This window comes from Neoarius graeffei, chromosome 3 (genome assembly GCF_027579695.1).
Source record: "Neoarius graeffei isolate fNeoGra1 chromosome 3, fNeoGra1.pri, whole genome shotgun sequence".
NCBI classification, from domain to species: Eukaryota; Metazoa; Chordata; class Actinopteri; order Siluriformes; family Ariidae; genus Neoarius; species Neoarius graeffei.
The window spans coordinates 99718238-99733443 of NC_083571.1; the positions used below are offsets into that span (position 1 = coordinate 99718238).

The 15206-nt window shown below is 42.8% G+C and overlaps 1 protein-coding gene across 1 annotated transcript in view; it reads left to right on the forward strand.

Moving 5' to 3' along the window:
- The window catches only part of LOC132883769 (1-phosphatidylinositol 4,5-bisphosphate phosphodiesterase beta-1), a 454963-nt gene that overhangs the window by 98134 nt on the left and 341623 nt on the right, over window positions 1-15206 (forward strand). The window contains exon 3 of the mRNA XM_060917764.1: window positions 3620-3688. Coding sequence (XP_060773747.1) covers window positions 3620-3688 — 69 coding nt within the window. The remainder of the gene's footprint in view (window positions 1-3619; window positions 3689-15206) is intronic.

The window sequence follows — 15206 nt, forward strand, 5'->3', positions numbered from 1 at the left end:
GCTAGCATTTGTCTAATGTGTAAGATGGCCTTCATAATGTTATTCCCAGTTGGTTGCTCACAGTCCGTACAATATTAGATCTGCAAGAAGAGTCTCCTAAAAGTAATTGGAAGGAGGTTAACTTTATAGCCGCATTCGTTACCATTGCATTGCTTCTTGTCAATTCATCCCTCGTTCCAACACAACTTTATCATCAAGCCTTCATAGCTGCCACATTCAGCAAGGTCCATAAAGAATCATGGGGTAACAACGGACAACCAGTTTGGCATTACATACCACATTGTTGTGCTGTTCTCATCTTGCAGGTTTGCTCTCAGCTCTCTCTTGGCTTACCTACCAGTTCAGATGTTAAACCACCACAGATGAAATAAAACTTTGCTGACAGCTACTGGCTCCTTGTTATCAGGGTTTATTATTGCTTCTGGCTGACATTTTGGTCGAAAAGTATTATTTACCATGGACACGCAAAAACATCGTGGTCAGTAAAAGAGACAGCCTTTGCCTTTTGAGGACCGTTGCATAGTCACAAGGGTATATTTTATAGTGACACAATTCAGAATGATAGTAGGCTTATTTTAACAGAAAAAAATCTAACAAGTGTTGCCAGACAAAACAAACCTTGCCCAGTAGCACTTTATGATGAATATGAAGGAAGATATCGCGAAAAACCAATTTTGACCTTTTTGGTGACCTTGACCATGATTTTGACCTTGTGTGTGAACAAACTTGGCCAATAAACATGGTTCTGATTCTGATTCTCTGCTACTCTCAGCCAATCAGAACACACTGTACCGCTCTCACACCGTACTGCGCGATTGTTACACTCTTACATTTTTACAGCACGATGACACTGTATATGAGGCAAAAACCTCGACCTTGCCCGGACGACCCTCAAAATGTTGGAGGTTCTATTTGAGACCAATGCTCATCTATCCTGAAAGTTTCATGAAGATTGGTTCAGCCGTTTTACCGTAATCTCGTTTACAAAAAATAACAAAGAAACCCCACCGAAAACAATACCTCACCCCCTGGTGGACTTCATCCTGGGGCGAGGTAATTAGCATCCTACCTTATTCTGATGAAAACATCTCATCTCATCTCATTATCTCTAGCCGCTTTATCCTGTTCTACAGGGTTGCAGGCAAGCTGGAGCCTATCCCAGCTGACTACGGGCGAAAGGCGGGGTACACCCTAGACAAGTCGCCAGGTCATCACAGGGCTGACACATAGACACAGACAACCATTCACACTCACATTCACACCTACGGTCAATTTAGAGTCACCAGTTAACCTAACCTGCATGTCTTTGGGGGAAACCGGAGCACCCGGAGGAAACCCACGCAGGCACGGGGAGAACATGCAAACTCCACACAGAAAGGCCCTCGCTGGCCACGGGGCTCGAACCCGGACCTTCTTGCTGTGAGGCGACAGCGCTAACCACTACACCACCGTGCCGCCCTGATGAAAACATGAAGACTGAAAAGTTTTTGTGTCTTCTGACCGTCATATCTTTATCCAAAAAGCCTTTATCCCATAAAGGAAATTAAAAAAAATATCACCATTTTTGGAAAAAGTATACTACAAGCTATCTTGACCTCACTGACAACAATAAACAAACAAACAAACAAACAAACAAACTCTGCAAATGTGTGGAATTGCATCCCTGCTTTGAAGTTGCAATGCCTGTCTATGGCGAAAACCAGTCCCAGTATAGCATGCCATTAATTCAGTTTCATTACTCTCTGTTATTACACATCATGGCTGCTTCATTTATAGCTTGATTGATTGCGTTGTGACCAATGTTTGTCACAACTGTGCACTAGCAACGACTCCAGTCATGCTGTGTTTAGTTCATGGATCAGTCTGTGGACAGTTGATAGAACTTCTACAGTGCTTGTATTGCTTTTCAGTTCTATAATGGCGATATGCCTGGATCATATACTGTCTCACTTGACATTCACTTTGAATAAAAGCATTGGCCAAATGAATAAATTGTAGATATTAATTCAGCAAAAAACCATAAGTCTTCAATGCATTCAATCTCATTTTCTCACTGACTGTCCTGCATTAATAATAGAGCTTTCGAGGTACACTACCGTTCAAAAGTTTGGGGTCACTTTGAAATGTCTTTATTTTTGAAAGAAAAGCACTGTTCTTTTCAATGAAGATCACTTTAAACTAATCAGAAATACACTCTATACATTGCTAATGTGGTAAATGACTATTCTAGCTGCAAATGTCTGGTTTTTGGTGCAATATCTCCATAGGTGTATAGAGGCCCATTTCCAGCAACTCTCACTCCAGTGTTCTAATGGTACAATGTGTTTGCTCATTGCCTCAGAAGGCTAATGGATGATTAGAAAACCCTTGTACAATCATGTTAGCACAGCTGAAAACAGTTTAGCTCTTTAGAGAAGCTATAGACCCTTTTCAGTCACGTGACCTTCGTAAACGCGACCGCCATTTTGGACATGTAGTGGACTTTGGCTTGAATCGGTTTGAATGCGAGGAAGGTGACAAACATAAAAGAAAAAGGAGCGAGATGTAAAAAACTGTATTTACTAGTTTACTGTAATTATGATCTGGCAGCTATTTACACCGGATCCAGTGTAAATAGCTGCCGGAGCCAACGTCCGAGCTTGCCGGAGCGCGCTCCGGCCGGCCGCAAGCTAGCGCGCTCCGGAACCTCAGACATTGGCTCCAGCAGCTATTTACACTGGATCCGGTGTAAATAGCTGCCAGATCATAATTACAGTAAAGTAGAATGGAATGTTAACAGCAATGTAATGCCTTTTCTGGCTAATTTTATTCGTCTTACCTCCAACAAAGTGGTCACTACACAAGCGTTGGTATGCCGCTATCCATCTTCTCCATCGGTCAGCATCTACCGGGATCCGATAAAATGATAACCCTTGCCTTGTTTGTTGATGGTTACTACATCCAGGTGCACAACAATATAGTGGCATGATGGAAGTCTTGCTGAAAATAAACACTTTCTTTGCTGCCGTTCCTCAATGTTGGCTGTGGTAAACTACTGGTAGTACATGTCCAAAATGGCGGCCGCGTTTGTCGTGACGTCACGTGAAAAGGGTCCATAAAACTGACCTTCCTTTGAGAAGATTGAGTTTCTGGAGCATCACATTTGTGGGGTCAATTAAATGCTCAAAATGGCCAGAAAAATGTCTTGACTATATTTTCTATCCATTTTACAACTTATGGTGGTAAATAAAAGTGTGACTTTTCATGGAAAACACAAAATTGTCTGGGTGACCCCAAACTTTTGAACGGTAGTGTATTTACTGTATAGAGTGGTCTGATTCACCGTTTGGAGTCACTGTGGGATTTAAGAAATGACTGTAGTTTGTCTTGTGGCTGGAACTCCAGCTAAATTATCTTAAGATAACATCCGGCCATTGCAATCTAATGCTGTTCCCCTCCTGTTCTGCTGTTCCCTTGACTCTCCACCCATCAGGCTCATACTATGTTGATATCACATTTACTCTTGCTCTGATGTTGTCCCAAATATGCTCTATGTTAAGTATTTATATATACATGCGACTAAGAAATGGTTTGTGCTTTTTATGTCATTAAAATTGTATTTCCTTTTTTTTTCTCTTAGGAGACAGACCTTCTGGACATTGCTTATATCAAGGATGCTAGAACTGGGAAATATTCCAGGACACCTAAGGTAAGCTGAAGTTTTTATCTCGTGTGGTTCAAATGGAGTTCCTCAGAATTTTAAATCTGTACAAACACTACCGCTTTCCTGACGAAAATGTCTTATGAAGGTCAACAGACCTTTTTGCTCAGTAATAAAACAAATATTCATGCAAATTGTATCTGGATGGGAACATGTTGATAAAACCCACATCCCTTCTCTGGTGTATCTGCCAGGAAATTTTTTACTACCACCACAAATTCATCCACAACTCTCAACTTCTAGTGAGTCATGATAAAGTTCAACGTTGTGATTTACACAGACAGATCCTTTTTTATGACACATTAATCCGAATAAAATAAACAAGCTATACTCATGGTGCTGTTGGAGCAAACATCTCATCTCATTATCTCTAGCTGCTTTATCCTGTTCTACAGGGTCGCAGGCAAGCTGGAGCCTATCCCAGCTGACTACGGGCGAAAGGCGGGGTACACCCTGGACAAGCCGCCAAGTCATCACAGGGCTGACACATAGACACAGACAACCATTCACACTCACATTCACACCTACGGTCAATGTAGAGTCACCAGTTAACCTAACCTGCATGTCTTTGGACTGTGGGGGAAACCGGAGCACCCGGAGGAAACCCACGCGGACACGGGGAGAACATGCAAACTCCGCACAGAAAGGCCCTCGCCGGCCCCGGGGCTCGAACCCGGACCTTCTTGCTGTGAGGCGACAGCGCTAACCACTACACCACCGTGCCACCCCTTGAACAAACATAGTTATGTTTATTATAAATTATTAACACTAAAAGGCGGCACGGTGGTGTAGTGGTTAGCGCTGTGGCCTCACAGCAAGAAGGTCCGGGTTCGAGCCCCATGGCCGGCGAGGGCCTTTCTGTGTGGAGTTTGCATGTTCTCCCCGTGTCCGCGTGGGTTTCCTCCGGGTGCTCCGGTTTCCCCCACAGTCCAAAGACATGCAGGTTAGGTTAACTGGTGACTCTAAATTGACCGTAGGTGTGAATGTGAGTGTGAATGGTTGTGTGTCTATGTGTCAGCCCTGTGATGACCTGATGACTTGTCCAGGGTGTACCCCGCCTTTCACCCGTAGTCAGCTGGGATAGGCTCCAGCTTGCCTGCGACCCTGTAGAAGGATAAAGCGGCTACAGATAATGAGATGAGATGGTTCAGGTTAATCCAGGTCCTTCAGCCATACAACAGACTGGAAGCAGAACAGGGGTGGCTTTCCCAAAAGCCTCTTAACACTAAGAGCATCTTAAAGGGGAACTGAAGTCATTTTTAAACTTGCTTTATGTCTTAATTAACGTGTTATTCAATTACGTTTTCGGTTTTATTAACCTGATATTGTGACTCGTATTGGCATATTATATTACACTTATCAGCCTTTTTGGTTTTTAGCCATGTTGAATGTACGTAGTTAGCTTGGTCCATGGCAGGCGTCGCTTATCCGCGCGATCTTCACGAGACTTGTGCGAGATTTCAAATGTGAAGTGTCAGCGCCGCCATTTTGAAAACTGTTTACACGGCAGCCAGATCTCCATATCATTCCAATTTAGATTAATTTCGAGATTTGCCAGCTTCATCAGTGATGGTGTGTCAGTCCTGCGTGCTGTGGCGTGTGCACCTGAAGGTGCGCCTCGGTCTGCGCGCGCGCCGTGAACAAGGCGCACCTGAGCTCAATTAAGGAACTATGTGTTTGCCTATTTGAGGACTGTGCTGATGCATTTGCATCGCAAAGTATTATGATACGCATGTATGCATTACCGAGCCTTTCTACCCGTTGTCCTGATTTCCTGTTTCACGATCCTTGTGCCTAGCTCTCATTCTTGTCCTCGCTTAGCTTTTGATGTACTGTTTGCGCCTCGACCGACCCTTTTGCCTGTATTCTCGTTTTTGGTCTAGCCTGCCGGTTTGGATTGTTTGCCTGTGTATATATTTGTCTCACTGTATATATATTCTGCACTTTATTAAACTGTATACTTCTGCACATACATCCGCCTCCCTCGCATACGTGACATGGAGATTATTCCATACGACTTCGAACCAACTGAGAAGAGTTGGAAAGACGACAGGATAAGGACGAGTCCGCCACGCTGGTATTTACATAATTACTGTCGCACAGTTAAAACGTGCCAGATCAGGCGGCTGGTAGGTTTTCAAAATAATAAATACATGCATGTATTTTTGTGATAAATACATATTATACTCAGCGTATTTCCCACATAATCCTCACTAAGGTTTTGGACAGCACTACAAAATGGCGTCCCCACTATATAGTGCCCTATATAGTGAGTAGGGAGCGATTTCGGACACAGGGAAAACTTCCGGCTTGATTACATGCATCTTTTGACAACGTTGGCAGATGTTGGTCACTTTGATTTCCGCTGTACGTTTTACTTCCATCCTACGAAGTCTCGCACAGGTCTCAGCGAATCTCGTTTACGGCCATTGCTTTGACATATGGACTGATATATTACAGAGCATATTTCAAACACTCATAACTTGCTATAGCAGTGACACAATAGCTGTCAGAAATGCATTCCTACATTTTATAAAATGAGATAAATAGAATTTTGATGATTAAAAAATGTGCCTTCAGTTCCCCTTTAACTAGGAGAGAGAGTGTTCATTGTGCTGCTCGCGCTATCATTTAACGATGATCTTTGTGCTAAGATGCTTTTGGGATACTCGGCATGGATCAAATAGAGAAAGTTAAACTTGAATAGTATGTTATCTGCACTGAAAGGATTTCTGAACTCATTACATTCAAATGTGGAAGCATCATTTTAGAGAGCAGAGGCCTGGAAGCTGCTGTGCTTTTCATGTTGAAGGACATTAAGGGAATACGAGATGAAACCAGACACATGCAGAACAAGCAGCAGTAATGTCCCAGTCCCATTACAGCCTTCAAAAAGAGGGATGGCGAAAAAGCGCATCACTTGCTAATGGCATGATTTCATTATTTTGGATATGCAAAAGCTGTGGTGCTTTTCTCATGCAACACACCTGCTCTCTGAAACAATACGAGAGATCAGGCTTCTGCCAAACACTGACTGAACACAGCAGGCAGTACTGCTGGAGGCATGTGGGCTCCAGCGGCCAGAGAGACACACATGCCAAATGACTAACAGTATCCATAAACATGCCTTAATCCATTTCTAAAAATCAGCAAGCCTCAACTAAACATAGTTTTAGCTTTAAACATAGTGTCAAGGATAAGCTTCAGCTTCACTAAGAGTATTATAATCATCTTAGAAAACAATGCCCATGTAAGCAGAATGCACAGAGTGTTATTGACTGTTCTGCAGATCAACTAGCAAGACATTTAAATGCAATTATTTTCATGTACACATACTGCGTATGCATAAACATTACTGTATTTATCTTTCAAACACATAAAATCAACATTGCATGTCACTCCTGAGCTCATGATCTCCTGTACTTTGCGCCACACTAAAATCTCTTGTACGAGCTGTTAGTCTTACTTTTTTTGCCTTGTATTTTATTATAATACTAGACTTTGCATTTCCCCATCACAAAAAGACAGTGGTTACATCAATTTAAATTAATACTCACACAAATGACAACTACAACTACAGGAGCAGCACAACATTATCGATATTCAGATGATTCTCAGGGCGGCACAGTGGTGTAGCGGTTAGCGCTGTCGCCTCACAGCAAGAAGGTCCGGGTTCAAGCCCCGTGGCCGGCGAGGGCCTTTCTGTGCGGAGTTTGCATGTTCTCCCCGTGTCCGCGTGGGTTTCGTCCGGGTGCTCCGGTTTCCCCCACAGTCCAAAAACATGCAGGTTAGGCTAACTGGTGACTCTAAATTGACCATAGGTGTGAATGTGAGTGTGAATGGTTGTTTGTCTAAGTGTTAGCCCTGCGATGACCTGGCGACTTGTCCAGGGTGTACCCCGCCTTTCGCCCGTAGTCAGCTGGGATAGGCTCCAGCTTGCCTGCGACCCTGTAGAACAGGATAAAGCGGCTAGAGATAATGAGATGATTCTTAAATACCATATCCATACATGTGATAAAATAAGTCATCCATGCACTATCTGTAGCCACTTATCCTGTCCTACAGGGTCACAGGCAAGCTGGAGCCTATCCCAGCTGACTATGGGCGAGAGACGGAGTACACCCTGGACAAGTCACCAGATCATTGCAGGGCTGACACACAGACACAAACAACTATTCACACTCACCGTCAATTTAAAGCCACCAATTAGCCTAACTTACATCTTTGGACTGTGAGGGAAACCGGAGCACCCGGAGGAAACCCACACAGACTCCACACAGAAAGGCCCTCATCGGCTACTGGGCTCGAACCCAGGACCTTCTTGCTGTGAGGCGACAGCACTAACCACTACACCACCGTTCCACCCTCCCAATTTAACATTACAAATGAAATAACATAACCAAAAAAAAATATATATATATATATATATATATATATATATATAAATATAAAATAGTGTAAGAGTGTGATATAGTAGTGCAGTGGGGTGTAAACATTGTAGGAACATTGTAGAAGCAACAGACTTAAGTGGAATTAAATTCGCAGCAGCAGAGTACAAAGAAAGAGTAATAAAATGAATAGGGATTTACTACAGTATGGAGAGAATATGAGAAAAAGAACAAAAAAACAGAGTAGAAGTGGCCATGCATACTGTATTTGAATAGTGGATATTGGTGAAGTTCAACTGTCATCAAATGAGCTCATGGTAAAACTGGCTCAGTGCAAAATAACGTCCCGAGCATAGCATAGTGCTGAACTGTTGGTAGAAACGAGCTCCTGCACCGTTCCTTTCTACAGCAGAGGTGCTAGTGTAGGCGGAAACATTATAGAGGAATGACACATTTTGGGAAGTGCTGTTATAGGAATCAGTGATAACAACCCTGAGCTTCATGCCACAACACCCCTGTCATAGATTATGTATAATCCTATATTCATGTTTTATTCTTTACATTATGCCCAACTTTGTTTATAAAATTAAATAAAGGATTAAAGGATATTCAGAGACTTAGGGAATGAGGGAAACGGCAAAAGAACACAAGTTCCTTCTGTCCTGAATCTTGTCCCTGTTAGCGATATCAATTATCATATGTCCTCACACTCATATTTAATGTTAATTACCGGTAGATGTATCCCGGGCGGCACGGTGGTGTAGTGGTTAGCGCTGTCACCTCACAGCAAGAAGGTCTGGGTTCGAGCCCAGCGGCCAATGAGGGCCTTTCTGTGTGGAGTTTGCATGTTCTCCCTATGTCCGCGTGGGTTTCCTCCGGGTGCTCCGGGTGGCTCTAAATTGACTGCAGATGTGAATGGTTGTTTATGTCCATGTGTCAGCCCTGTGATGACCTGGCGACTTGTCCAGGGTGTACCCCGCCTCTTGCCCATAGTCAGCTGGGATAGGCTCCAGCTTGCCTGCGACCCTGTAGGACAGGATAAGCGGCTACAGATATGGATGGATGGATAGATGTATCCCTTATGAGACAACAGGTACTGCATACCCTTTAAATTAATGATCCTAGTTCATGTGAGGTAAGCAAAACAGTGATGAAATAACCATCTGGCTTTGCGTATGTCTGCTCGTGTATGTGTGTTTTTGTCTCGGTTGAATGTCCATTATTGTTATGCTTGAGCATGTGTCGGTGTCTGTGTACAGATATTACAAATATTAACTGTCACCATATTTCTTACAACCCCAATTCCAAAAAAGTTGGGACAAAGTACAAATTGTAAATAAAAACGGAATGCAATAATTTACAAATATCAAAAACTGATATTGTATTCACAATAGAACATAGACAACATATCAAATGTCGAAAGTGAGACATTTTGAAATTTCATGCCAAATATTGGCTCATTTGAAATATCATGACAGCAACAAATCTCAAAAAAGTTGGGACAGGGGCAATAAGAGGCTGGAAAAGTCAAAGGTACAAAAAAGGAACAGCTGGAAGACCAAATTGCAACTCATTAGGTCAACTGGCAATAGGTCATTAACATGACTGGGTATAAAAAGAGCATCTTGGAGTGGCAGCGGCTCTCAGAAGTAAAGATGGGAAATGGATCACCAATCCCCCTAATTCTGCGCCGGCAAATAGTGGAGCAATATCAGAAAGGAGTTTGACAGTGTAAAATTGCAAAGAGTTTGAACATATCATCATCTACAGTGCATAATATCATCAAAAGATTCAGAGAATCTGGAAGAATCTCTGTGCATAAGGGTCAAGGCCGGAAAACCATACTGGGTGCCCGTGATCTTCGGGCCCTTAGACGGCACTGCATCACATACAGGCATGCTTCTGTATTGGAAATCACAAAATGGGCTCAGGAATATTTCCAGAGAACATTATCTGTGAACACAATTCACCGTGCCATCCGCCGTTGCCAGCTAAAACTCTCTAGTTCAAAGAAGAAGCCATATCTAAACATGATCCAGAAGCGCAGACGTCTTCTCTGGGCCAAGGCTCATTTAAAATGGACTGTGGCAAAGTGGAAAACTGTTCTGTGGTCAGACGAATCAAAATTTGAAGTTCTTTATGGAAATCAGGGACGCCGTGTCATTCGGACTAAAGAGGAGAAGGACGACCCAAGTTGTTATCAGCGCTCAGTTCAGAAGCCTGCATCTCTGATGGTATGGGGTTGCATTAGTGCGTGTGGCATGGGCAGCTTACACATCTGGAAAGACACCATCAATGCTGAAAGGTATATCCAGGTTCTAGAGCAACATATGCTCCCATCCAGATGACGTCTCTTTCAGGGAAGAACTTGCATTTTCCAACATGACAATGCCAAACCACATACTGCATCATGGCTGCGTAGAAGAAAGGTCCGGGTACTGAACTGGCCAGCCTGCAGTCTAAATCTTTCACCCATAGAAAACATTTGGCGCATCATAAAACGGAATATACGACAAAAAAGACCCAAGACAGTTGAGCAACTAGAATCCTACATTAGACAAGAATGGGTTAACATTCCTATCCCTAAACTTGAGCAACTTGTCTCCTCAGTCCCCAGACGTCTACAGACTGTTGTAAAGAGAAAAGGGGATGTCTCACAGTGGTAAACATGGCCTTGTCCCAACTTTTTTGAAATGTGTTGTTGTCATGAAATTTAAAATCACCTAATTTTTCTCTTTAAATGATACATTTTCTCAGTTTAAACATTTGATATGCCATCTATGTTCTATTCTGAATAAAATATGGAATTTTGATACTTCCACATCATTGCATTACGTTTTTATTTACAATTTGTACTTTGTCCCAACTATTTTGGAATCGGGGTTGTACATCTGTAGACTGTTGTTATTAGGGGCCAAGCAGCGAAGCTGGCGAAGGCCCCTAATGAGTTTGTCGGTTTTCTTATTATTATTAGGGGCCAAGCAGCGAAGCTGGCGAAGGCCCCTAATGAGTTTGTCGGTTTTCTTATTATTATTAGGGGCCAAGCAGCGAAGCTGGCGAAGGCCCCTAATGAGTTTGTCGGTTTTCTTATTATTATTATTATTAGGGGCCAAGCAGCGAAGCTGGCGAAGGCCCCTAATGAGTTTGTCGGTTTTCTTATTATTATTATTATTGGGGGCCAAGCAGCGAAGCTGCGAAGGCACCCATAGTGATTCTATTGTTTCTTATTATTATTATTATTATTATTATTATTATTGGGGGCCAAGCAGCGAAGCTGCGAAGGCACCCATAGTGATTCTATTGTTTATTATTATTATTATTATTATTATTATTATTATTATTATTATTATTATTATTCAGTCCACTTCCGCCTCTGCAAGTCTATGGCAGCCCATAGAACCGTCTGGTAAAAAGTTGTGAAATTTGGCACACTGATTCTAGACACTCTCAACATTCCTCTCAGCAAATTTCAGGCATCTACCTCAAACCCGTTAGCGCCACCAACAGGTCAAAATCCCATGTACATTTCTGCTTGTAACTTTTGAACCGTTGGTCTGATTTTCAAAAACTTGGTATCGGTGGAATCCTTGGGCCAAGACGAATCCAACGCACCCCATGACGTCATTTGCGCCCATATATTATTCCCGCCATTTTGAATTTTGTGAAAATCAATTAAAATGTTTCAACTCCCTCAATTTTTTACCAATTTCTCCCAAACTTGGAAGATAGCATAAGTGGACCAACCTGCACAAAAGTTATACCCGGGGATTTGAATTTCACAAGCGTTTGGCTGTGGCAGCCAATCAAATTTGGCTGCGAAGACGCGAAACAGGAAGTGTGCTCATATCTCGGCGGCCCTTTGGCCTATCTTGACGAAACTTGGTGGGATTATGCGCTACCCCTTCTCAAAGGGCCACAAAAAAGGTGGAACAAATTGGCCGCTAGGGGGCGCTATAACTAGGAAAAATGTCTTTTGGCTCATATCTCATGATGCATTTGGCCTAGAAACAAAATTCCACTACGCCAGGAATTCTTGGCTGAAGACGAATCCATCGCAACCTATGACGTCATATTCTGCCTTGAGGATTTTCCGCCATTTTGAATTTTGTTAAAATCAATGAAATTCTATGGCAACGCATAGAACCGTCTGACTAGAGGTTTTTAAACTTGGCACACTGATTCTAGGCTGCCTCAAGGATCATGTCACCAAATTTCAACTCAACACCTCAAACTCTCTAGTGCCACCAACAGGTCAAAATGACAGGGACATTTCTGCTTGTTACTTTTGAACACTACGTCTGATCATCAATTTCTTAGTATCGGTGGGATGGTTGGCTCAAACGGAATCCAACCCGCCCTGTCTCGTCATATTCCACCCAGTAGATTTTCCGCCATTTTGAATTATGTGAAAATCAATTAAAATGTTTCTCCTCCCTCAATTTTTGAAGAATTTCTCCCCAACGTGATAGATGGCAACTGGGGACTAAGCTGCATAAAAAACTTACCCGGTTTTTAGAATTTCCTAAGCGTTTGGCCGTGGCAGCCAATCAAAATTGGAAGGCAGATGCAAAACAGGAAGTGTGCTCATTTCTCGGCCACCCTTTGGCGTATCTTAACGAAACTTGGTGGCATTATGCACCACGCCTCCCCAAAGGGCAGCAAAAAATTTGGAACATATTGGCTGCTAGGGGGCGCTATAACTCTGAAAAATTTCTTTTGGCTCATATCTCATGATGCGTTTTGGGTAGAAACAAAATTCCATTATCTCTGGAATCCATGTGTCAAGACGAATCCATCGCACCCTATGACGTCATATTCTGACTTGAGGTTTTTGCACCATTTTGAATTTTGTTAAAATCAATGAAATTCGATGGCAACCCATAGAACCATATGACTAGAGGTTTTCAAATTTGGCAGCCTGATTCTACGCTCCCTCAAGGGTCTTGTCGCCAAGTTTCAACTCACCACCTCAAACTCTCTAGCGCCACCAACAGGTCAAATTCGCAGGTACATTTCTGGTTGTTACTTTTGAACCATACGTCTGATCGTCAAAATCTTAGGATCTCTGGAATGCCTTGGTGACATCGAATCCAACGCGCCCTGTCTCGTCATATTGCACCTGGTAGATTTTCCGCCATTTTGAATTATGTGAAAATCTATTAAAATGCTTCTTCTCCCTCAGTTTTTGACCAATTTCTCCCAAGCTTGGTACATAGTAACTGTGGACGAAGCTGCACAAGAATCTTACACGGATTTATGAATTTCATAAGCGTTTGGCCGTGGCAGCCAATCAAATTTGGCTCCTCAGACGCAAAAGAGGATGTGTGCTCACATCTCGGCCGCCCTTTGGCAGATCTTAATGAAACTTGGTGGCCTTTTGCCAGACGCCACCAGAAAGGTCCCCAAAAAACTTGGAACAACTTGGCAGCTAGGGGGCGCTATAACTAGGAAAAATTACTTTTGGCTCATATCTCATGATCTGTTTGGGCTAGAAACAAAATTCCACTATCTCTGGAATCCTTGGCTCAAGCCGAATCCATCGCAGCCTATGACGTCATATTTAGCCTTTACGATTTTCCGCCATTTTGAATTTTGTAAAAATCAATTAAAATGCTTCTCCTCCCTCAATTTTTCAGCAATTTCTCCCAAACTTGGTAGATAGCAACTTTGGACTAAGCTGCACAAGGGCATTACCTGGCCCAAGTGCATTCTGCTGGCCTTCCGACTAGGCTCATATTCTGCTTGGCCCCCACATTGCTGCTTGCAGCTATATTTATTATTATTATTATTATTCAGTCCACTTCCGCCTCTGCAAGTCTATGGCAGCCCATAGAACCGTCTGGTAAAAAGTTGTGAAATTTGGCACACTGATTCTAGACACTCTCAACATTCCTCTCAGCAAATTTCAGGCCTCTACCTCAAACCCGTTAGCGCCACCAACAGGTCAAAATCCCAGGTACATTTCTGCTTGTAACTTTTGAACCGTTGGTCTGATTTTCAAAAACTTGGTATCCCTGGAATCCTTGGGCGAAGCCGAATCCAACGCACCCCATGATGTCATTTCCGCCCATATATTTTTCCCGCCATTTTGAATTTTGTGAAAATCAATTAAAATGTTTCAACTCCCTCAACTTTTTACCAATTTCTCCCAAACTTGGAAGATAGCATAATTGGACCAACCTGCACAAAAGTTATACCCGGTGATTTGAATTTCACAAGCGTTTGGCCGTGGCAGCCAATCAAATTTGGCTGCGAAGACGCGAAACAGGAAGTGTGCTCATTTCTCGGTGGCCCTTTGGCCGATCTTGACGAAACTTGGTGGGATTATGCGGTACCCCTTCTCAAAGGGCCACAAAAAAGTTGGAACAAATTGGCCGCTAGGGGGCGCTATAACTAGGAAAAATGTCTTTTGGCTCATATCTCATGATGCGTTTGGCCTAGAAACAAAATTCCACTATGTCAGGAATTCTTGGCTGAAGACGAATCCATCGCAACCTATGACGTCATATTCTGCCTTGAGGATTTTCCGCCATTTTGAATTTTGTTAAAATCAATGAAATTTTATGGCAACGCATAGAACCGTCTGACTAGAGGTTTTTAAACTTGGCACACTGATTCTAGGCTGCCTCAAGGATCATGTCACCAAATTTCAACTCAACACCTCAAACTCTCTAGCGCCACCAACAGGTCAAAATCACAGGTACATTTCTGCTTGTTACTTTTGAACAATACATCGGATCATCAAATTCTTAGTATCGCTGGGATGCTTGGCTCAAAAGGAATCCAACGCGCCCTGTCTCGTCATATTTCACCCAGGAGATTTTCCGCCATTTTGAATTATGTGAAAATCAATTAAAATGCTTCTCCTCCCTCAATTCTGGAACAATTTCTCCCAAACTTGGTAGATGGCACCTGGGGACTAAGCTGCATAAAATACTTACCCGGTTTTTAGAATTTCCTAAGCGTTTGGCCGTGGCAGCCAATCAAATTTGGATGGCAGATGCAAAACAGGAAGTGTGCTCATTTCTCGGCCACCCTTTGGCATATCTTAACGAAAGTTGGTGGCATTATGCAGCACGCCTCCCCAAAGGGCTGCAAAAAATTTGGAACAAATTGGC